Source organism: Saccopteryx bilineata, chromosome 4 (genome assembly GCF_036850765.1).
Source record: "Saccopteryx bilineata isolate mSacBil1 chromosome 4, mSacBil1_pri_phased_curated, whole genome shotgun sequence".
NCBI classification, from domain to species: domain Eukaryota; kingdom Metazoa; phylum Chordata; class Mammalia; order Chiroptera; family Emballonuridae; genus Saccopteryx; species Saccopteryx bilineata.
Genome location: NC_089493.1, coordinates 68,329,888 through 68,351,888, shown reverse-complemented (window position 1 = coordinate 68,351,888; position 22,001 = coordinate 68,329,888). Strand labels below are relative to the sequence as shown.

The following is a 22,001-nucleotide window of genomic DNA, read 5'->3' as shown; positions in this document are numbered from 1 at the left end:
ACTGTACTAGGAACCTAAACCCTGGTGCCTACCCCCCCATGCTCCCTTAGAGTAGCTGCATAACCTTAGGGAAATCCCTGAACCCTTCCCTGGACTCCGGCCTCATCCATAAAGAAAGGGATGGGGTTGTTGGCAGAAGAAAACATTTTTTCCATGAAGAGAAAAAGACTGAAGCATGTGATCCCTCTAGTGTTTTGATCCCTCTAATTTTTAGTGCTGTGTGAAAGGCCCTCCAAAGGTGTCCACATCCTAATCCCTGGGCCCTGTGAATATGTGACCTTATATGGCAAAAGAGACTTTGTAGCCATGACTAAGTTAAAGACCTTCCGATGGAAAGGTTATTTTGGATTATACAAGTGGGCCCAATGTAATCACAGGACCCTTATAAAAGGAGGGATCAGAGTTAAAGAAGGAGATGATGATGACAGAAACGAGGGTGGAGTGATGTGGGGCCACAAGCCAAGGAATGCAGATGGCCTCTAGAAGCTGGAATAGGTAAGGGATGGATTGTCCCCTAGAGCCTGCAGGAGGAATGCAGCCCTGCTGGGTCATTCCAGACTTCTGACCTGTAGAACTGCAACAGAATGAATTTATGTAGCTGTAAGCCACTATGTTTGTGGAAATGTGTACAAGGTAATAGGAAACTAATACAGCCATAACCTCATGATTCTAAAACGCCTTAGACTCAAGCAAGGAAGCACTTACAAATGATAGCAGGCAAGCAGAAGGGATAAGGAGAAATATCCAGGCAGGCAGCTCTGGAGGAATGACAGGAAAGGCAGGGACAGGGCATGGGCCTCAGGCTTTGGAGTTCTAAGTATGCTGGCTTCCCCTCAGACCACCCACATAAGCCACTTCCTGTATGCAATGTTGTCTGAGGGTCCGACTTGGGGATGAGGGCACAACAAATGTACGCTGTCTGAGTCAAAGAGATGAGAGTCTGGAATTGGGAAAGGTTCACTTTTCCTCCAAGTTTATTTTCTACAATTTTGTTGTGTTGGCTTTTTAAAAATTAATTTTTCCATTGATTTTAGAGAGAGGGAGGGAGAGGAAGAGAGGATTGTCCCCTAGAGAGGGTAGGAGGGAGGGAGGGAGGGATGAGGAGGAAGAGTGGAAGGGGGAAAGAAGCAACAACTCAGTGTTTCCCTTAGTCCTTCCATTCAGTTGTGCACTCACTCATTGCTTCTCCTGTGTGTCCTGACTGACCAGGGGTCGAACCGATAACCTCTGGCATGCCAGGTCAACACTTATCTACTGAACCACCTGGCTGAGGCCTGTGTTGACTTTCTTAAGCCAAGAATTTAGGCAAGTCATTACTAAGAGAAGGCTGACCGACTGTCCCCGCCTGCCCAGTACTGAGAGGTTCCCCACGATGCAGGACTCTCCATTTTACAACAGAAGAGTCCCAGGCAAACTGGAATGACTTGGTCACTTTAAATTTATGGCCTAAAGAGGTTTCCCCAACTAGGCTAAGGGTCATAGGACCATCTAACAACTATGTAAAAACCTACAGAAAGGGCTGAGAGAGTGGGAGAGAATAGAGCCCCACAGTCCCAGATCAGGGAGAACTCTGTGGGAGAGACTGTGGTCAGAGGAGATAGAGCTGTTCTGCTTGCCAGCAAGATCCCAGGGGGCTGCAATGAGTGAGGGCCCAGCATGTCAAGAGGGTCACCCTGTGAACCCTGAAGACACCAGGTAGGGGCGCAGAGTAGGGTCAAAAGGAAGGCTCAAGCCACGTGCCAAAGTCCATAGGAAATGACAAAGCCTGGCTGGGAGGTCAGGAGACAGCGGCATGGGGGGAGGAGAATAGGCCTGGAAGTTGAATGACAGGAGCCTCAGAGGAGCCAGGGTTTATACAGGAGTGGAGCAGTGGCCGGAAGCTACAGTGGGCATAAAGGGGAACATGACCATGTGACTTCTGGTCTTTTCAACTAAAAAATTCTGACTTATAGACAGGTGAGGAGAGATCCTTCCAGTGTGCCAAATTTGGCCATACCTCTGAGGGTGTTGCATCTTTAGCAGGACAGGGGCTCCCTGTTGAAAAGCTGAGTCTTGACTATCTCCCTGCCATAAGGCAGTTTACAAATTCAAAGAAAAAGCTGAAAAATACCACACTGGGCAGCCTGCACTATTGAGTAAGAGAGTTTCTAGAAACCCCCTTTCTACAAGTCCTTTTACCACTTTGTGCCTCAGTTTCTTCATCTGTAAAATGGGATAAATCAGACCTACCTCAGATAACACCTGGCTCACAGCAACATAGTTATCATCTGCAGAGTGTGGGAACTTGCAGAGGGGAACGGGGGATACTCTCTCCTATGCTTCCCCATATCATGCCTCGCTTCTCCCCTGACAACAGAAACCCAGCTCTGAGGATGGCAATGCGCCCAGTTCAGTTCTGCCTTTCCCAGCCTCCCTTGTAGTAGCCAGCCATGTAACCTAATTCTGACCAATGAAGTGCAAGCAAAAATCTGTTGGGAAGAAAAGAAAACTTAGGGAAAAACTTTTGCTTTCCTAATAAAAAGGAGAGGCTGGTAACCACATTCCCTCCTCTTCCTGTCCTGGATACAGGGGTGATGTTTGGAGCTGTGGCAGTGATATTACAGTCAGGAGGTAAATGCCAGTGCTCCCAGGGTGGTGAAGACAGGAGTGCGGATCCCTGACGGCACACTGGGCAGCTGGACCAAAGCTGGTGACTGCCTACCTTTCTTCTTGGTATGTAAGAAAAACAAGTCCCAATTTGCTTAACTACTTTATTGGAGCTTTATAGTTCACTGTAGCAGGATACGTTTCTAAATGATACAGGGGCTGAGTGTGACTCCGATTTAAAGGAGGCCCCTGCAAAAGCACAGCACGCACTAGATTCAGGTCACCGACTTCTATCAAGAAATTTTTCAAAAAAGAAAAATTTTAGGTGCTAAAGGATCTAGTATGGATTCCATCTCTCTTTTCCAAATGGAATTTAAAGGGGACGCAACCAAATAGGAATGGCAGGAGTACAATGTACAGCTGTGCCTGAGGGCTCCAAGGGGAGGTACTGCTCAGCAAAGAGGGGCTCCCACCCTCTGAGCTGAAAAGCAAGCAGATAAAGCCACTTCCCCAAGCTTGGCCCGGAGCCCAAGCTCTGCCAAGGAGGAACCATATGATACAGTAAAGGGAAGCTGATCCAGCCAAGTCATTTCACCTGGCTATTTAATTGCTCACTCAAAAAAAACAAACAACCCCCCCAAAACAAACAAACAAACAAACAGAGCTGGTTCTAAATTATGATAGTGGTCAGTAATGTAAGTTTAAGATTGCTATTGCTCTTTTATGCCAATCATACCACATCCATCCAAAGCTTTTAAAACAGCCTCAAATAAACTAAATGGTTGGATTTGGTAAACTCCTCTACTTTCCTTCCCTCATCCTGCTCTCCACCCCCAAGTAGATGGGGCAGATTTGAAAAATGAGCTTTTAAATCAGTCTGGTTCAGGGTAAAAGCAAAATTGAGAAAAGACACAAAAGTGATGCAGAAAGCCAAATAATTAAAAACCAAAACAGATTATCCTGGGCCTCGCCCCCTGAGCTCGCCGCGCTAGCCCCCACTCGCTCGGCCTGGGAAAGGCAGGAAGGCCATCAGCTTGCATCTCCCAGGCAGGTGACGGTGGTAACTGGTCCCACGCTCCTCGTCGGGAGGCCAGCGCCCAGGGGCTGCCACCAGCAAGCGCCCAGGGGCTGCCACCAGCAAGCGCCCGGCCCAGAGGCGGGCGGGGCTCCGCAAGGTGCCGGAGCCTCCAAGGGCGGCCCAGCTCGCGCCGCACATCCTCCATCCTCGTGCCGGGGGCTCGCGGCCACTCTCTGCGCCTCCGCTGGTGTGGGGACAGGGGCCCGCATTCCGCCCCGGGCGCAGGCCGCCCGCACCCTGCCCCTCGGAGCCGGGTCCCGTTTCCTCCGCCCGCCTCCCCGCGAGCAGCCCGCGCCGGGCCCGCACTCACGCTCCACGTCGTGCAGCTTGGCCCGCTCCTCCTCCAGTTTGCCCTTGAGGCTTTCGGCCTCGCTCTTCAGCGACGCCAGCGTCTCGTTCTCGTGCAGCCCGTCTGTGGCCATCTTCGTGCGGGGACACGGCGGGGAGCGAAACGGAAAGTCGGGACACCGGTGAGCGGAGGAGGCCCGAGCGGCCGCGGGCGCAGCGCCGGCCGCCGTCTCCCGCGCACAGCCCCGCCCCCCGGCGCTGACGCCGGCGACTGGGCGACTGCCGGCGGGGCTGCGGCGGCTGACCTCCCCCCGGCCCGCCGGGCCACCGGCGCCGCGCCCCGTGCCCCGCACCTGCGGCGCGCGCCCTGGCGCAGTGCCGGGGGCAAGCGGGTTAGCGCCGCTGCGCACGCTGCCCGGGAGAAGCGGGGAGTGTGGTGCCCATTTCGCCGGTGGGGAAACTTGAGATTTGGGATGATACGTGACTTGGTGGAGGACGCGCACTTAGGCCAAGCGGGGATTTCAAGAACGCACATTTAGTGACTTTATGGCATTCAAGCAACTCCTCTTTTCAGTCCCCTACAGTGCCAGGCACTATTCCAAATGCTTTACATTAATGACTGAACAGTCACTCTGAATGGTACTATCATCATTCCCATTTTACAAATGAGAAAACTGAGGCACAGAAAGGTTAAATGATTGCTCAGTTCATACTTACAGAAGGAGGCAAAGGCAAGATTTGGACCCAGGCAGTCTGGCTCCTTTGAGTTACATGCCTCAGGACTTCGGTGTGGAGGACCCAACCCACGGCTCTTCCTCTTTCCCTCTTCACTGCCTTGCATGTGTGTTTGTGTACAGACTGGGAAGGCAGATCCAAATTACAAATTCTAAGAGAAACACCGCCAAGCAGAATCTGGGTGCCAATCCCATCCTCTTTGTACCCACTCCCTTCCTGAGGAATCCAGCTTAACTTCCTATCTTGAATCCTCTCTAAGAAAAGTTGGAAGTTATTTATAGTTGATATTATTATTAATATTACTATCTTAGGTGCTCAGTTAATGTTAATTAAATGGATGTATAAAACTATATACTATATAAAACATAATTAAAATATTGTACATATATAAATATATAAATGTTTTAGATACATTCTACTATTTATAGATCTGTTTCAAAGAGCAAAAGGTGAAGAGCATAGGCTCTATCTAGATCAGACTACCTGGGGGACAAATCCTGGCAGTGCTGTGTGGCCTTGGGTGATTTACTGAATTTCTCTGTGTCTCAGGCTCCTCATCTGTAATTGGGAATGATACCTTCCCCATAGGGTCCTTGTCTGGAATGACCATGTAGAGCATTCAGAGCCATGTGTGGCACACAGTATGTGCTTGTTGATATTACTAAGGCTGCCTGATACTCTTGAGCAATTCACATGAAGTAATTTAAATGAGGAGACACTAGGTCATGGGACACTTCTCACAAGGGGCATCTCAGGTCTGGGCAAAGCAGCACCCTCTCATCCTCTTCTTAGGCCGACTCCTCCTGGACCACGGCGGGACATGTGAGGTTGCCCGTCTGAGAAGACCTGGGATGAACAGAGCTCTACACTGGTGTGTGCCCTCCTCTGAAGGTTCTCTGTGTGAGAGAAATTCCAAATCTCTTCCCATCTGGAGATGAGGCCATGTAATTGTTTAATATCTGGAAAAATTTGGTGTTCTCTACTTTTTTTTTTTATAAGATTTTATTTATTGATTTGAGAGAGAAGAGGGAGGAGCAGGGGGAGTGGGAAGTATCAACTCATAGTTGCTTCTCATATGTGTCTTTTGAATAGGTTGCTGGTTCAAAACCCTGGCAAGCCCCAGGGTTTTGAACCAGCAACCTCAGTGTTTCCAGGTCGACACTTTATCCGCTGCACCACCACAGGTTAGGCTGGTGTTCACTACTTTTTTAAAGTGAGGACACTGCAGATCTACTGCGTTTCAGCAGTGGTAAAGATACAAAGTTTCCTCTATTCAGGAAAAGGGTCCATTGGAGGCTGAGTCTACACAATCCCAAAAACCTGGAGAAAAGGTAGCTGTCAGTCATCTGAATGTCTCAGCCAAAGGAGGCTGTCTTGATATTTGGGAACCCCGAAGTGCGTGTGATGGAGATAGCTGGCAACAGTCCTCTGAGGACTATCTCCAGGCAGGGCCTCTGATTGGGGAAGATTCTAGCATGCTACAGATTACATGACATCTGGGATTCTGGGCTTCTTTCTACAGAGGAAGTTGTTTAAAAAAAACAGAAGAGCTAGATTAATAAATAGCTCTGCTCAAGGGTAAGAAGGCCACCAGAAAGCAGCCTTATTTTAAGCATTGAATGTCCTCAGTTTGACAATTTGCAGAGCAAAGTTTAAAGCACTCTGTGCTGCAGGAAGCGATTACACTGAGCCTGAACTCTGTAATGACAGGATTACTAAACTGTACCAAAGCCTATGTGTCACTCTGGGCTATTTACTTGCCATTTACTTTATAGGAGTAATTTTTTTAGGTTGCTGTCAGAGGTTACAATGAAACCAGGAGAGTGAATACTGCCTTTTCCTCTTTAGCTAAATAAAATATAAAAGTCATTTTTCCTCCCTTTGATACAGGGTTTTAAAAAACTCTGTTAATAATCGGGCACTTCCTATTAGGCTTTTGGGGAAGAGTGATTTGCCACTTTTGACCAGGTGGGGACTCTGCTCAGCCTCGCTGTTTTGCAAATCCTGTGAGACAGGACTAATTCCTAGGGCTTCAGTCATGCTGTGGGCATTTTTTTGCTGCAAAATCTGAACATGGATCTTCCATAATTAAATATCTGAATATAAGACCTGTGCATAGGATTGATTTTGTGTACTTTGAAAAATGCCAGGATTTGTGGGCAGTCCCTAGCTCTTACTGAAGGCTTAGGCCAAAAAATACTACTCCTTCAGCTTAATTTTGCTCATTACTGAGGTCCCGCGTGATTCAGTCTTCAAGAGAGCTGTACCTAGGGGCAGCTTGCACAGGGCCTTTGGAAAGATGTTCCCAGGCTGTCTATTTGCTAGTGTTTCTTCCAGCTTGGTTGCTTGCCAAGCAGACTGATAGAAGACAAAAGAAAAAACATGAGCTCTAAAAAATAATACTAGCTAAAACATTCATTGGGCACTTCCTCTGCTGGGTACTGTTTTAGTAAAAGGCAAAATACTTATGCAATGTGAAGAGAAACCAGAGTATGTTTTAAACACTTTATCAAATAAACTCATTTGGTTCTCACAAAGCCCTATCATTCCTATTTTCCGGATGAGGCAACAGACCTTCGGAGAGAGATGCGTTCTGTAGATATACTACCACCAGGGAACAGAACTAGGATTTGAACCCGGGGAGTCAGAGGCCAGGGTCCATAACCTAACACCCCAGCCTGGCTGTGCTGAAAATGTGTGTGTGTGCACACTGATTCTATAGCAACTTGTCTACCACAGGACTCTCCTACTTAAATTTTTTAAAAGTTTTACTTACAATTTCTGCACATATTGAACAGTAGCTGAGCTGCTGAGATTTCTTGAAAACTGGTCTTAGAGCCCTTTGTTTGAAACATTTGTCACAGGAGCCAAATACATTAACTAGAAAGGTCTGATCACACATCTTCAACAGAAGAGGAAGCTGAAAAAGAGAGAAAAGGAGGTAAGTGTGTGAGAAAAGCCAACAGAAAAAGTGTTTAATGCTCACTTTCCTCTTATTGTGGTAGTTGTTCAGACCTCTGCCTGTGATATAAAGCATCTGCAGTTCATCTGGAACCTTTGGTTTATTACAGCATGCTGGGCCAATGCCGACTCATTTATTTAATCAGCAAGAAGGCACCAGACAGTAGGTTTTCTGAATTTATGCCTAACTGGTTGTTTTGGCAGCTTGCAAACATGGACACAATTGACCTTGGTGACACAATATTAATTCTGTGGGGCTTCAAAATGGAAAACATTGTTGTAATGAATAATATAATTTGAAACTTAAAAAAAAACTTCTCCCTTCTGGGTAAACTTGTGGAGTAAAGACAAGAGTCAGAAAAAGGCAGAGCCTGCCTCCAACCAATGCGATGGGGCCCAGTAAATGTGGTGTTGGTTCCCTGGTGGAAATGCAGCATCCCACTTACTCATTAAACATGTGGCAGCCACAGACCCAGGGTCACTGCCTGTGCACCCAGAAGTTGATAGGCCCAGGCCACTGAAGAGAGAGCAACCTCAAAGCAAAACCAGCTAGGGTCTAGAGGTGCTGTCTCTGGCTGAGCAATTCCTGGCCCTACTACTTACACAAGTCACTTAACCTCCCTGAATCTTTGTTTGCTAGTCTGGAAGATGAGGATCTTAAAATTCACCGCATAGCATTGTCAGGGGAATTCTAAGCGACAGTGCTGAAGCACGTAGCTCAAGCCCGGAATGTTGTGAGTGCTCCAGAGAGGTTGTGCTGCTCTGTGACTCGCTGTAACAGCAGCAGCAGGAGCGGGGTGGGGAGGCTGGAGATGTGGACAGAGCCTGTGGCCACAGTTCAGGCAAGAAGTGATGAAGGCCTAGACTAAACCAATGCTTTAGGATGGATGTGGACCACATTTAGGAAGGAGAAGCAGCTGGACTTGGTGACATGTGGGGACAAGCAGAGGGAGATGTCTACAATGTCTCTTAGGTGTCTGTTTGGGAGGCTGAGGGGTCACGGTGTCATTGTTGGAGACGGAGGACAGGAGGTTAGGGTAGGAGGGGGCAGCCATCGTAGCCATGCCAATTAAATAGGTGTTCCAAAGAACAGGCCTTGTCAAGGTTCAGAGAAATGAGCCCTTGAAGATACAGATATTCTGAGGCACTGGTCTGAACATTTCAACAGAGCTGAATTTGCAAGGGACGTATTTGTGGGGCAGGTGGCAGTGGGGCTATCCCTGCGGGGAATGTCTGTCATGCAGAGGTCACCATGGGGCTGGAGAAAGAACGGGGAGCTTATGAACTGGACTGAACTCCTGCAGCAAAGAGGCAGCTAGCATAGTTTTTGGGCTCTCTAAGTAACAAAGGGATAGAGGACAGTCCCTTAAGGATGAGAGATCAGAAAGGAACCAGCTACTGACCACCACAGAGTGCTCGGCCTGACCTCTCATAGCCACCCTGGGAGGGAGGCAGGAGAACTGCGTCACAGCTGAGGAAATGCTGAGGGACTCAACGAGTTCAGGTCAGTGGTGGAGCCTGAATATGTAGCAGGACTCCACACCTTTACTATTGAGCTGCTCTGCTTTGTCACAAGCGAGGCAAAGAACACAACAGGGCCTGCCCACTAGAGCTAGGCCTGTGGCGGGGTCCTGGTAATGTTGCCCCTGACTACCCAAGCCAGCCCTGGCGGTCAGTTGCAAGGTCATGCTGAGGACTCCAAGTAATAGCATTAGGTAGGTGAACCATGGGTTTGTCAGCAAGGGAGCAACGTCATTCAAGCAGATTATTCCAGCATTTGTGCTTCCAGAAGTAGGTCAGAGACAGATTGTGCAGCAGGAAAATCAGCTGGGGTAAGAGATTGCAATCATGTTCTGGGGAAGAGGAAGTGAGCTCTGGGCAGCAGCAACTGCAGGAATGGCAGGAGAGAGGAACCCGGGAACTGGGCAGAGAAGGAACAAGAAGGCTGGCTAGGAGTTACGGAAGACCGAGAAAAAGAGGAGTAGAAACAGTTGTCAGAATTCCAAATCTTGACTCCAAAGGCAAGAGAAGTGAAGGCAAAAATTAATGAATGGGACTACATCAGACTAAGAAGTTTTTGCTCAGCAAGAGAAACGATAACAAAATAAACAGCCAACTAAATGGGAAATGATATTTTCAAACAACAGCTCAGATAAGGGCCTAATATCCAAAATGTACAAAGAACTCATAAAACTCAACAACAAACAAACAAACAATCCAATAAAAAAATGGGAAGAGGACATGAACAGACACTTCTCCCAGGAAGAAATACAAATGGCCAACAGATATATGAAAAGATGCTCATCATCTTTAGTTATTAGAGAAATGCAAATCAAAACTGCAATGAGATACCACCTCACACCTGTTAGATTAGCTATTATTAACAAGACAGGTAATAGCAAATGTTGGAGAGGCTGTGGAGAAAAAGGAACCCTCATCCACTGTTGGTGGGAATGTAAAGTAGTACAACCATTATGGAAGAAAGTATGGTGGTTCCTCAAAAAACTGAAAATAGAACTACCTTATGACCCAGCAATCCCTCTACTGGGTATATATCCCCAAAACTCAGAAACATTGATACATAAAGATACATGCAGCCCCATGTTCATTGCAGCATTGTTCACAGTGGCCAGGACGTGGAAACAACCAAAAAGCCCATCAATAGAAGACTGGATAAAGAAGATGTGGCACATATACACTATGGAATACTACTCAGCCATAAGAAATGATGACATCGGATCATTTACAGCAAAATGGTGGGATCTTGATAACATTATACGAAGTGAAATAAGTAAATCAGAAAAAACCAGGAACTGCATTATTCCATACGTAGGTGGGACATAAAAGTGAGATTAAGAGACATTGATAAGAGTGTGGTGGTTACGGGGGGAGGGAGGAGAGGGAGAGGGAAAGGGGGAGGGGGAGGGGCACAAAGAAAACTAGATAGAAGGTGACAGAGGACAATCTGACTTTGGGTGATGGGTATGCAACATAATTGAACAAGATATCCTGGACATGTTATCTTTGAATATATGTATCCTGATTTATTGATGTCACCCCATTAAAAAAATAAAATTAAAAAAAAAAAAAAAGAATTCCAAATCTGGATAGAGACAATGTCTTCCTTCCCAGACTGAAAACTTTCAAATTATAAGAGCTGCGTATGTTCATTATAAATAATTGGAAACAGAAGAACATGAAGAAGGAATATTAATCACCTACATACTCTATACTAACAAATAATTGACCTTGGTTAGCATTTTATGTTTTCTTCCAGTATCTTCATTAACATATGTGTATAGCTTTTTAAAAATTAGAATTATATGACATATACAATTTTAAAAATTACCTTTTTTGTTTAATATTGTTTATGTCTTCATATGTCATTGCACAATCTTGGAAAACACCATATTTTAATGGAGACCACAAGTTTTGAGTCATATCAATCTTAAATCACATCATATAACTAGCATTGTAGATCTGGTTGGTTAAACATGGGCAAGCTATAAATCAAATTAGAAAATTATAGTATTTTAAAACCATAAATGCTATATGGTTATTGTAGACAGTTTGGAAAACTCAAAAAGTTGTTAGGAAGAAACACCTATAACCCCAGCGGCCAGAGAGATTCCTGTTCACATTTTGGCACAAGCAAGCATAGATTTTAAGGACGTTTTGTTCATGTATACTGTTTATATTTTTATTACCTAATGTTTTTCATTAAGTATTTAAAGCATGAGCTAAATTTAATTTTAGTATAGTCTATTGTCAATAATCCTTTTTATGATGAGGGAACACTTCACAGCTAAAGCAGATGCTCCAAGGGGCATTTTGACAACAAGAAGATAAAAATGCTCTATTTTAACAAGTTTTGATGTGAAATGGCTCTGCAGAAAAAGTTCATAGACCGTCTTAAACCTTCCCCAAGCCCTACATCAACCATAAAATCTCTTAGAAGTGTTTCACCTAAATATATGATTTTAAAATTACCAAAACCCCTACATTTTAAAAAAGAGTTAATGCCAAAGATAAAAGGTCAAAAGTGAAAGTCCCCATTACCTGCTGCACATTCACTCCTGTCACCTAGGTTGGTGCATCTTCTTCCAGACTTTTCTGACTCCTTAGATAAAGCGTTGTTAGTTATATGAAAGGGGCTGGCTGCTTGTTTATTTTCATGTAACTTATTCTGTTAGTACTTTAGATCTATCTGGGTGGTGGTTTTTATGGTTCTTTTTGTTTGTAATAGCTTTAGTATTATTCTATACTATGGAGTATCATAATTTATTAAACCAATCTCCTATTGTTGGATATATAGGGTATCTCCAGTTTTTACTTTCAAAATAACACTTCATTGACCCAATGAAAAAAAGAACCGTCGGACTTTGCTGTGGAGAATGTAAAACGGTGCAGTGATGCAGAAAACGGTTTAGCAGTTCCTCAGAAGGTTAAACAGGGTTGTTATTGTATGAACCACCAAATCCACTCCTAGGTAGAGACCCAAGATAACTGAAAACATGTTCACATAAAAACTTGTAGGTGAATGTTTGTAGCAGCATTTATGTCAAAAAGTGAAAACAACTCAAATATCTATCAGCTGATAAATGGATAAACAAAATGTGGTATATCCATGCAGTAGAAGATTATTTGGCAATACAAATAATAAAGTTCTGATATGTTCTATAACATACACAAACCCTAAAAACATTAAGTGAAATAAGCCAGACACAAAGGCCACAAATTATGTTTTCATATACATGAAACATGAGAGAGAGGCAAATCCACAGACAGACGTAGATTAGAGGTTGCCAGGGAGGTGGGTCGGGGCTTAGGAGTGACTGCTTAACGGATACGGATTTCCTTCTGGTGTGATAAATATGCTCTGGAATTAGATTGTGAGTTTTTGTTGTTATCTGCATTATATCTCAACAAAGATTATTTTTTTAAATGGGCAAAAGACTTAAAAAATACTTCACAAATGCAGATATATTCATATGGTCAATAAACATAAAAAGCTCAACATCATTAGTCATCCAAGAATGGTGAATTAAAACCACACTGTGATATTACCACATACTCACTAGTATACTAAAAATGAAAAATACTAACAATCTGAAATGTGGGGGAGGATGTGGAGAAATGAACCTTTTTCCTTGCTGTCAGGAGTATAAATTGGTACTAAAAAAAATAATAAGAAGAATGCAATAGCTATTTTATTCATAATAGCTCCAAACTGGACAAACTCAAATGTTCACTAATAGAGACTAGATAGAGAATTTATGATGTGTTCATGCATTAAAAAAGAATAAAGTACTGGTACACATGACAATGTGGGTGTATCTCAGACTCACTATGACTAACGTTTGGTCAAAAACCTCTTTCAAGTCCATACGTTGCACTCAGGTTTATGTTGACATTGTGTTACCTAGATCAATTTTTTAAAATGATTAAATGATTTTAAAGATAATTAACTTTTTCCCTGATGCCAATACTGAATATATACTTAAAATATCTTATTATTTCAAAAAGAATGCACATGACTTGGAGAAAAATTAGAGCATACCAGATTAACACACTGCCAGCCCTCACCTGTGCTCCCACCACACAGAAAGACCACCGTCAACACCTTGCTATGTACATATCTGAACACTTCTCTGAGCGCTGAAGAAGGCCTGAACATTCTAACTTAATGTTAACATGTACATACCTTCCACAGAGTTAAGCCTGGGAACCGGTCAGCAGAAAGGTGATAAGAAAGGCGAGAAGGCGCACAGGAACTACTGCACATCTAATCTCCTTAGCTGGCATTACGGCTCGGCTGCTTCCTCCTGCCCACCTGAGCCCCGTGCTCACTGCTGGGCACTTGTTACCATGTGCACCACGTCCTCATCCCTTGAACCTTTTGCCCGTCCACACTGCCCTGCCAGGTGCCCTCAGAACCCCCTGTTGACCAGTTTCTCGGGCTTAGTTCTCCATCTGCCCTTTGAGGAGGCAGAGTTTACAGGTTTGACCTGGTGAATCCATGACCTGCCCCACTGAGCATTGCTGACCTTCACCTGTGACCAGACGTTATCAGCACCTCCTGCCTCCTCTGTCCTCATCCCAGCAGCACCTCATTAACTTTTGCGACCTCTCCCACCTTCAGCGTTGAGGAACTAATCAAGCCTATGGGCTGAGTGCCCCCACTTCTCCCTTTAGCATGCATACATTTCACAGCCTCTGCAGGTCCTTTGTCTTGTCCCCAAACAAGACCAACTCCTTCCCAAGGCTGACCAGCCCACCACCCCACCCCACCCCACCCCACATCCTGCCACCTCCCTAGGACTTTGCTCCTGCAGTTCCCTCCGACCTCGCCGGCGTCAAGATGAACGGAGGGCCAGGTAAGAAGTGGACCTGCTCTCACAGACCAGCAGAGGAGATGGACGACGCTATTGGCTTACTGCTGAGGCCAAGTGCTGTAAACCATGCATGAACCCCAAGTTATGAGCGCCAAAAAAAGGGGAGATGGGGTTCTCGCGGCATAGGAAAGGCCTGGGAGGGGCACAAAGAAGACCACATGTGGATCAGAAACCCAGCCAACTCTGCCAAGTAGCCCCTCATTCTGGCACCGTCTGGAGTCCCCGAAAGACAACCTGAGCCGGAACTTTAGGCACATTTACTTCCTCTCTAAGAATTCTTATATGTGCTTTATGAGATATTATGACTCTGTAAAAATTCCAGCATCTTTAATTATGATCCTTAAAGAAAGGCATTAAAACTTGTGTACTTAAGAAAAATATAACCTCCTAGCAATGAAAAGAACTGGACCCAATTCATATTGGAATTGATTTAATTGATTAAAATATTACAAAGTTCCACTTTTTATTTCTTCACATATAATGCATCTAAATGAACTGAATTAAATTACTCATAATAGGAAAAGATAGTATTACATATTAGTAGGGTGATGTTACTTCATAATTGTGTATTATTTCCACTTCTGAGATACAATTCTGTGTTGCAGAATTACATTTATTGCTTGTAACTGTCGGAAACAAACATAGGTTGGGATTCCTGGGATGTTGCAAAGGGCACTGGCCACCAGCTACAGGCCACAAAGAGAGCTTATCAAATGCCATTTTCTGATCTGAGAAAAAGGGATGAGAGGTGTGTGTGTAGGGAAACAAAGAATAGTCAATTCCTATACAATTTGGGAAAGCGACTTCAGTTATTTTTATGAGAAAACTTTAAAACATATATGAATTCTGATGAGAGAAAATAATTTAGGTTGTCTTTTTTATTTTTAAGGATTTTATTTTATTTTTATTTATTTATTTATTTTGTATTTTTCTGAAGTTGGAAACAGGGAGGCAGACAGACAAACACCCGCATATGCCCGACCGGGATCCACCCGGCACACCCACTAGGGGGCGATGCTCTGCCCATCTGGGGCATCGCTCTGTTGCAACCAGAGCCATTCTAGCGCCTGGGGCAGAGGCCATAGAGCCATCCCCAGCGCCCGAGCCAACTTTGCTCCAATGGAGCCTTGGTTGTGGGAGGGGAAGAGAGAGACAGAGAGGAAGGAGAGGGGGAGGGGTGGAGAGCAGATAGGCGCTTCTCCTGTGTGCCCTGGCCGAGAATCGAACGTGGGACTCCTGCACGCCAGGCTGACGCTCTATCATTGAGCCAACCGGCCAGGGCCTATTTATTTATTTTAGAGAGAGGGAAGAGAGAGAGAGAGAGAAGGGGGGAGAGGGAAGCATCAACTTGACCGGGCAAGCCCAAAGCCTGGGGTTTTGAACTGGTGATTTCAGTGTTCAGGGTCGATGTTCTGTCCACTGCACCACACAGGTCAGGCTAGGTTGTCTTTTTAAACTTAGTTTTTAAAAGTTATTGTATGAAAGATATTAAACAATGAAAAAGGATGGCAAATATGTTGGCAGATGAAATCTGAAGGAATGTTCTTTTGGAGAAGATGATAAATGGTGTGGCAACTAAGCTTTAATAATATGTTGATTTTAAATAGGTACATACACAAACTACTTCATATGATTCATTGCAGATGGAATATTCTCTTAAAAATTAGCGGGGTCTGAAATAATAAATATTTTTTCTGCAGGAGCATTTTTAGTAAAGAGAGTAAGTAAGCCCCCACGCTGCCTCTATGTCCACCACGGATATGCAGTGAAAGAACTCTGAGCAGACCTTTGTGGCCAAACGGTATTATTTTCTGGAAGGCTTAGCCCTGGACTCTACTGTGCCTTCATAAGCGTACCCAGGCTTCACATGAGCCTTACAAAATTTGGGAGACACTGTGTCCCCGGATCTCACGCCCCGCTGGCTGGAGACCTGTCACAAGACAGATGTAGACCAAGAGACACGTGGAGGAAAACACAAGCCTTCCAGGAACCCTAGTAAAAGCCAGCTGAGGTTCCAAAGCCACAAGGCCACAGCTGGTGTGTGTTAATATTTACACAATGACAGTGGCAACGGCATCACTGTGAGCGAGAGAAGATGTGATCCATTTGGGAGAATTCTTATTTTCTTCCTTAAATAACATTTTAGACAATTTCCAGTTCCAATTAATGAAACCACATTCCTCGTCACCGACCTTCACTTAGCTTTTGAGGGAAAAGCGCATTTACTCTCTTTTCTCCCGCTATACTCTTTTGAGAAAGCCGAGTTTGAAACTGCTGGGGATCTGGATCATTTCCAGAGCGTGGGGGGAGGGGGTAAAAGGAAACATGACTTGAAAGGTGTATCTGGTATCCAGCATCAGCTGTGAGGAGTCCTCTCGGCTACTCAGGAGAGCCTGAAATGAGAACCAGAGGGAAGTGAGTAAGGAAGCTTGGGCGTTCTGCTCTGTTGCTATCTGGAAGTCAGGGGAAGAAAAACACAGCTCCATCCTTCGTGAGGCACCCCTTTCAAAACCATGTGAGGTAACACACAAAAGAACTTTAGAACTTTTTAGAGAGCAATTCCAAGGTGAAATGGTCCACCCAGGGCTTCCAATCAGCTCTTATGAAAACTTTCTTGCTTTCACTCTGAGAAGTTAATTTGCCACGAGATGAACTGACTAGATTGATCTACATATTTTTATTTTCTCTTATCTAGTCTCATGGCATAATTGTAAACCCACATACAAGTAGATCTCAAGTATTCCTGACCAGGCGGTGGTGCAGTGGATAGAGTGTTGGACTGGGATGCAGAGGACCCAGGTTTGGGGCCCCGAGGTCGCCAGCTTGAGTGCGGGCTCATCTGGTTTGAGGAAATGCCCACCAGCTTGAACCCAGGGCCACTGGCTCCAGCAAGGGGTTACTCGGTCTGCTGAAGGCCCATGGTCAAGGCACACATGAGAAAGCAATCAATGAACAACTAAGGTGTTGCAAGGCGCAATGAAAAACTAATGATTGATGCTTCTCATCTCTCTCCATTCCTGTCTGTCCCTGTCTATCCCTCTCTCTGACTCACTCTCTGTCTTTGTAAAAAATAAAAAAATATATAAAAAAAAATTTTTTTATTGCACTCATCTTTTTTTTTAAATTTAATTGTTTGCAAAGGTTTTTGGTCTCAGTATCCCCTTTATACTCTTAAAAATTATTGAGGACTCTAAGAGCCATTATGTATGTAGGTCTAATTATTGATATTTACCATATTAGTAATTAATACAATAACTTAAAATGTGTTAATTCATTAAAATAACAAGAACAAACCCAATACATGTTCATATATTTTTATTTAAAAATGACTATGTTTTGAAAACATAAAAGATTAGTGAGAAGTGGTATTGTCTTATATTATTGTAAATCTTTTTAAAAATGTCTGATTTAATATGATAGGTATAATCTCAGATCTGCTACTGCATTCGACTGATTATGATATGTTATTTCGGTTGAAGTATAGGGGGAAAGTTGGCCTCATACAGGTATGTAATGGGAAAAAGGAAGACTTTGCAGGGTTCCCTAAGTGTCTCAAGGACCCCCAGGGATCCTTGAACCAACTCTGAGAACTGCTGCCCTAGTTCATTGGGGAAGAAACTCTATGGATTAAAATAAGGAAAATGGGCACAGGTCTCTATATCCGTTCTGTCCTGCTCACCTGCATAGCACTCAAAGACTGATAAGAAACAAGATCTGAGCCCTGGCCAGCTGCCTCAGTGATAGAATGTTGGCCTGGCGTGTGGAAGTCCCAGGTTCGATTTCTGGTCAGGGCACACAAGAAAAGCACCCATTTGCTTCTCCACCCTTCCCCCTCTCCTTTCTCTCTATCTCTCTCTTCCCCTCCCACAGCCAAGGCTCCACTGAAGCAAGGTTGGCCTGGATGCTGAGGACAGCTCCATGGCCTCTGCCTCAGATGCAAGAATGGCTCCAGTTGCAATGGAGCAACACCCCAGATGGGCAGAGCATCACCCCCTAGTGGGTATGCTGGGTGGATCCTGATCAGGCACACGTGGGAGTCTCTCTGCCGCCCTGCTTCTCACTTCAGAAAAATAAAAAAAAGAAAATAAAAAAAAGAAAGAAACAAGACCTGCTGAAGGAACAAAGAATGTGAGTCATGTCTGGTATATCATGCCCTTTCCATAGGGCTAACATGAATTCTAAAAACTGGGGAATCTGACAGGGAAAATTTCTGCTCCTTTTTCTGGGCGCTTTTTGCGTCATATTTGGTGGCTGTACTTTAATCTTGGATTTCTGTAATGCTAACTAAATATCTTCTTCTTTTTTTTTTAAGTAAGAGGAGGGGAGATAGCAAGACAGACTCTTGCATACTTCCTGACCAGGATTTACCCAGCAACCCTCATCTGAGGCCGATGCTCGAATCAATGGAGCTATCCTCAGTGCCAGGGTCGATGCCGGAGCCAATCGAGCCACTGGCTGTGAGAGGGAAAGAGAGAGAAAGAAGTGGGAGAGGGAGAGAAAAAGAAGCAGATGGCCGCTTCTCATGTGTGCCCTGACTGAGGATTGAATCCAGGACGTCTGCATGCTGGGCCGACACTCTATCCAGTGAGCCACCGGCCAGGACCAAATATCACTTTCTTATACTAAAAATTAAAAGGATATTCTTAAGTATCTCACCTGTACTTTGCGAACAAAGGATGGAGTCACTCTTTTCTCGAAGTCATCTATAGGTGTGTATGAATTCAGGATCTTTATGATCTGCCAACCATACAGAAGATGGTGTTAGATCATGGTAAATACAACTCTGACCATGAAATAATGGTTCTGGTGGTTTTGGAATAGCTGGGGACCACAAGTAGCTCTTTTATACTGTGATTGGCTCTAGGAATGATGTGTTATTTCTTTCCAAAAATGAAAACAAGGTGAGAAGAGTGTAGAAGGTAGCAAAGACAAATCACACAATTAGATGACAGTAAGACAATCCTCCACTTCCAGCCTCCCCACCCCCACCCCAGCCAAGCACATCTGTAAGTTTATTAAGCAGGAAAATGTGTCATATGCACTTTTATGTTTTCAGGCCTGGAGTTAGTATTTAATAAATGCTTATTAGATAGGAGGGTGGGCTACGGGAGATACTATGCTCCCCAAAAAGCACAGAGACTCAGGTGCAGCCCATGGCTGGCTCAACCAGAAAAGGTGATATCAATGATAAGATCTGCTGGTGCAGATCCAGGAGACACTCAGCAAGCTGGTTACCTGCACAGCAGACAGCGAGGTGCAGCGTTCGTAGATCTCCTTGGCGTCGCTGTCTGTGGTCTTCTTAACCTGCAGCAACCAGGCCGCCTGGGAGAGAGGTTCCAAAGTTTCCTTGGCCAAGCTGTTCTGCAAATTCTTATCTTTAAGCCATTCTTCTAAGTAGCTGATATTGCACCTGCAGTAAAAGCCAGAGGAGCAGAGAATAGTAGGTGACTCATTTAGATCATGTTAGGGGAGGTGCTGACTCCTGAGTGTGTCCTGAAAGGGAAGCAGAGTTCACTGAAGGTACCAGGACCACAGTCCCACAGTGTCTTCATTTGTAACAGAAGAGGTTGGACCATGATTCATGGTTCTAAGGATCATAATGGTTTGGGTGAGGGGCTGTAACAGCTATTCACTTTGGGAAAAATTTGAGCAAAGAACAGTGACTGCAATAATTTATAAAGTAAAATAGTCTTTTAAAGTAGTCAATAATAAACTTAAAAATCTATTAAATGAAAAAAATTAAGTGATATTTGAGAGAAGATTTACAGTGGTATAAAAACTGTTTGATTTCTTTTCCTAAATTGGCAGAAGACTTTCTTTCAGTCCACTGAAGTTTTTAATTCTTCTCTCTGTCACTAATTATCATAGGTCTATGAGTTATGAGGCACGGGTTTTAGTCCCAGTCCTTTGCTGTGTGAGCTTGGAAAGTTATGCAACCTCTTTGGATAAATGAGAGTGTTGAGAACATGCATACGTTGCTAGCGGGAATATAAATGACACAGCTGGAAAGGAAATAGTTTGGCAGTTCCTCAAACTGTTAGACATAAAACTACCTTATGACCCAGCAATTCAACTTTTAGATATGTAGTCAGGAGGACTGAAAACATGTCCACACAAAAAACTGTCCACAAACGTTCACAGCACTTAATTTACCCCAAAAATAAAAACAACACAAATGTCTACCAACTGATAAACAATTTGTGATATATCCATAAATGAGATGTTATTCAGCAATAAAGGAATGAGGAACAACTAAGGTGTCACAAAAAAAAACTGATGATTGATGCTTCTCATCTCTCTCCCCGTTCCTGTCTGTCCCTCTCTCTGACTCTCTCTGTCCCTGTAAAAAAAAAAAAAAAAGTAAGGAATGTAAATTTGTGATTTCCACATTGCGCCTGGGCAGCCGCCCATCTTAGTAAGAACCCTGATTACAAGTGCCATTTTAACAACCAGTTTGCCAAACTCAATGAAAATTAGGTATCAGATCCGCCAAACCTGTGCAGAACTGGCTGAAGCCCACCATTGAATATAAAGTTTCTTTATGGAGTGATGAAAATGTTCTAAAATTACATTAGGGTGATGGTTGCACAACTCTGTAAATATACCAAAAATCATTGAACTATGCACTTTAACTAGGTGAACTACCTGGCATGTAAATTATATCTCTATGAGACTGTTTTTAAAAAATTTTAAAGGAAAAAGGTAGTAAACTGGAAGAGATCAATAGAGATTATCCAATCTGAAGAGCACAGAGAAAGAAAATACCTAAAAATAATGAACTGAACTTTAGGGATCCTTGGAACAATGATGAAAGGTCTAACATTTGTGGCATCAAAGTTCCAGAGGAAAAGAGAAAGAATGATGCAGACAAAATAGCTGAAGAAATAATGGCTTAAAATGTCCCAAATCTGGTAAAAAAAACCCTACAAATTCTAGAAGCTCAGGGAACCTCAAAACAGCTAACCCCAAAGAAATCCATATCCAGACACATCACAATCAAATGGCAGAAAATTAAAGACAAAAAAAAAAATCCTGAAAGCAATCAGAGAAAGACTATGGATCCCTTGTATGGAAATAGTAATTCAAATGACTGTGCATTTCTCATCAGAAACCATGAAAGCCAGAAAAAAGTAAAACATTTTTAAAGTGAGAAAAAAAAAGGACTGCAAAATATATTTCAGGAATGATGGTGAAATGAAGACATTTTCAGATGAAAGAAAATGAAGAGAATTTATTGTCAGTGAACGTGCTCCAAATGGACTATTGAAAGAATTTCCTCATGGAGAAAAGAGGGAGACGATATCCAAATGAGACTTGGAACTTAGGAATGAGAAAGGAATAACAGAAATGGTAAACAACTGAGTAAATGTAATAGACTATTCTTCTCCTATTGAGTTCTTAGAATACATTGGATGGTTGAAAACAAAAATTACATTGTCTGGCAGAGTTTTTGATGTATGTAGATATAATACGTAAGACAGCTACAACGTACACTAGAGAGGGTAAAGGCCTCTGTGATGGTAAAGCTTCTACAGTTTACATTCTACTCGACATGATAAGATATAGGTTCTAAATAGACTGAGAAAGTTATGAAGGTATACTATAATTCCTAAAACAACCACTAAAAAGACACAAAAAGATATAGTAAAAACACAACAGGTAAATTGAAAAGGGTATCCCAAATAATGTCAAAAAATGGATGTCAGAGAAATAAAAGCCAAAAGGAAGAAATAGGAAATAAAATGATAAGCTTAAACCTAAATATACTGCTCACAAAAATTAGGGGATATTTTAAAATGAATATAAAGTGATAAAAAAAAGAAGCATTTGATTTTTTTTATTAAATAAAAACATCAGAAAAGCAAATGACAAGTCAAAGAAAGTTGTTTGATTATGAAAATGAGATGCAAACTCAATTATCATGATTGATTAGCAAGTGACATATTAGTGGGGGTGAA

At 43.5% G+C, this 22,001-nt stretch overlaps 2 protein-coding genes across 3 annotated transcripts in view; both read right to left on the bottom strand.

The window, feature by feature from the left end:
• The window catches only part of GNB5 (G protein subunit beta 5), a 50,258-nt gene extending 36,837 nt beyond the window's left edge, over positions 1-13,421 (bottom strand). The window contains exons 1-3 of the mRNA XM_066276324.1: positions 13,353-13,421; positions 7,464-7,607; positions 3,975-4,086 (exon numbers count right to left, since the gene is read on the bottom strand). Of these exons, the coding sequence (XP_066132421.1) occupies positions 3,975-4,086; positions 7,464-7,589 (238 nt within the window). The 5' untranslated portion in view covers positions 7,590-7,607; positions 13,353-13,421. The remainder of the gene's footprint in view (positions 1-3,974; positions 4,087-7,463; positions 7,608-13,352) is intronic.
• A 1,035-nt stretch (positions 13,422-14,456) lies between these two features.
• The window catches only part of MYO5C (myosin VC), a 117,740-nt gene continuing 110,195 nt past the window's right edge, over positions 14,457-22,001 (bottom strand). For both annotated transcript variants that reach the window (XM_066276293.1, XM_066276294.1), the window contains exons 39-41: positions 19,279-19,453; positions 18,700-18,780; positions 14,457-16,436 (exon numbers count right to left, since the gene is read on the bottom strand). In XM_066276293.1, coding sequence (XP_066132390.1) covers positions 16,284-16,436; positions 18,700-18,780; positions 19,279-19,453 — 409 coding nt within the window. In that variant the 3' untranslated portion in view covers positions 14,457-16,283. The remainder of the gene's footprint in view (positions 16,437-18,699; positions 18,781-19,278; positions 19,454-22,001) is intronic.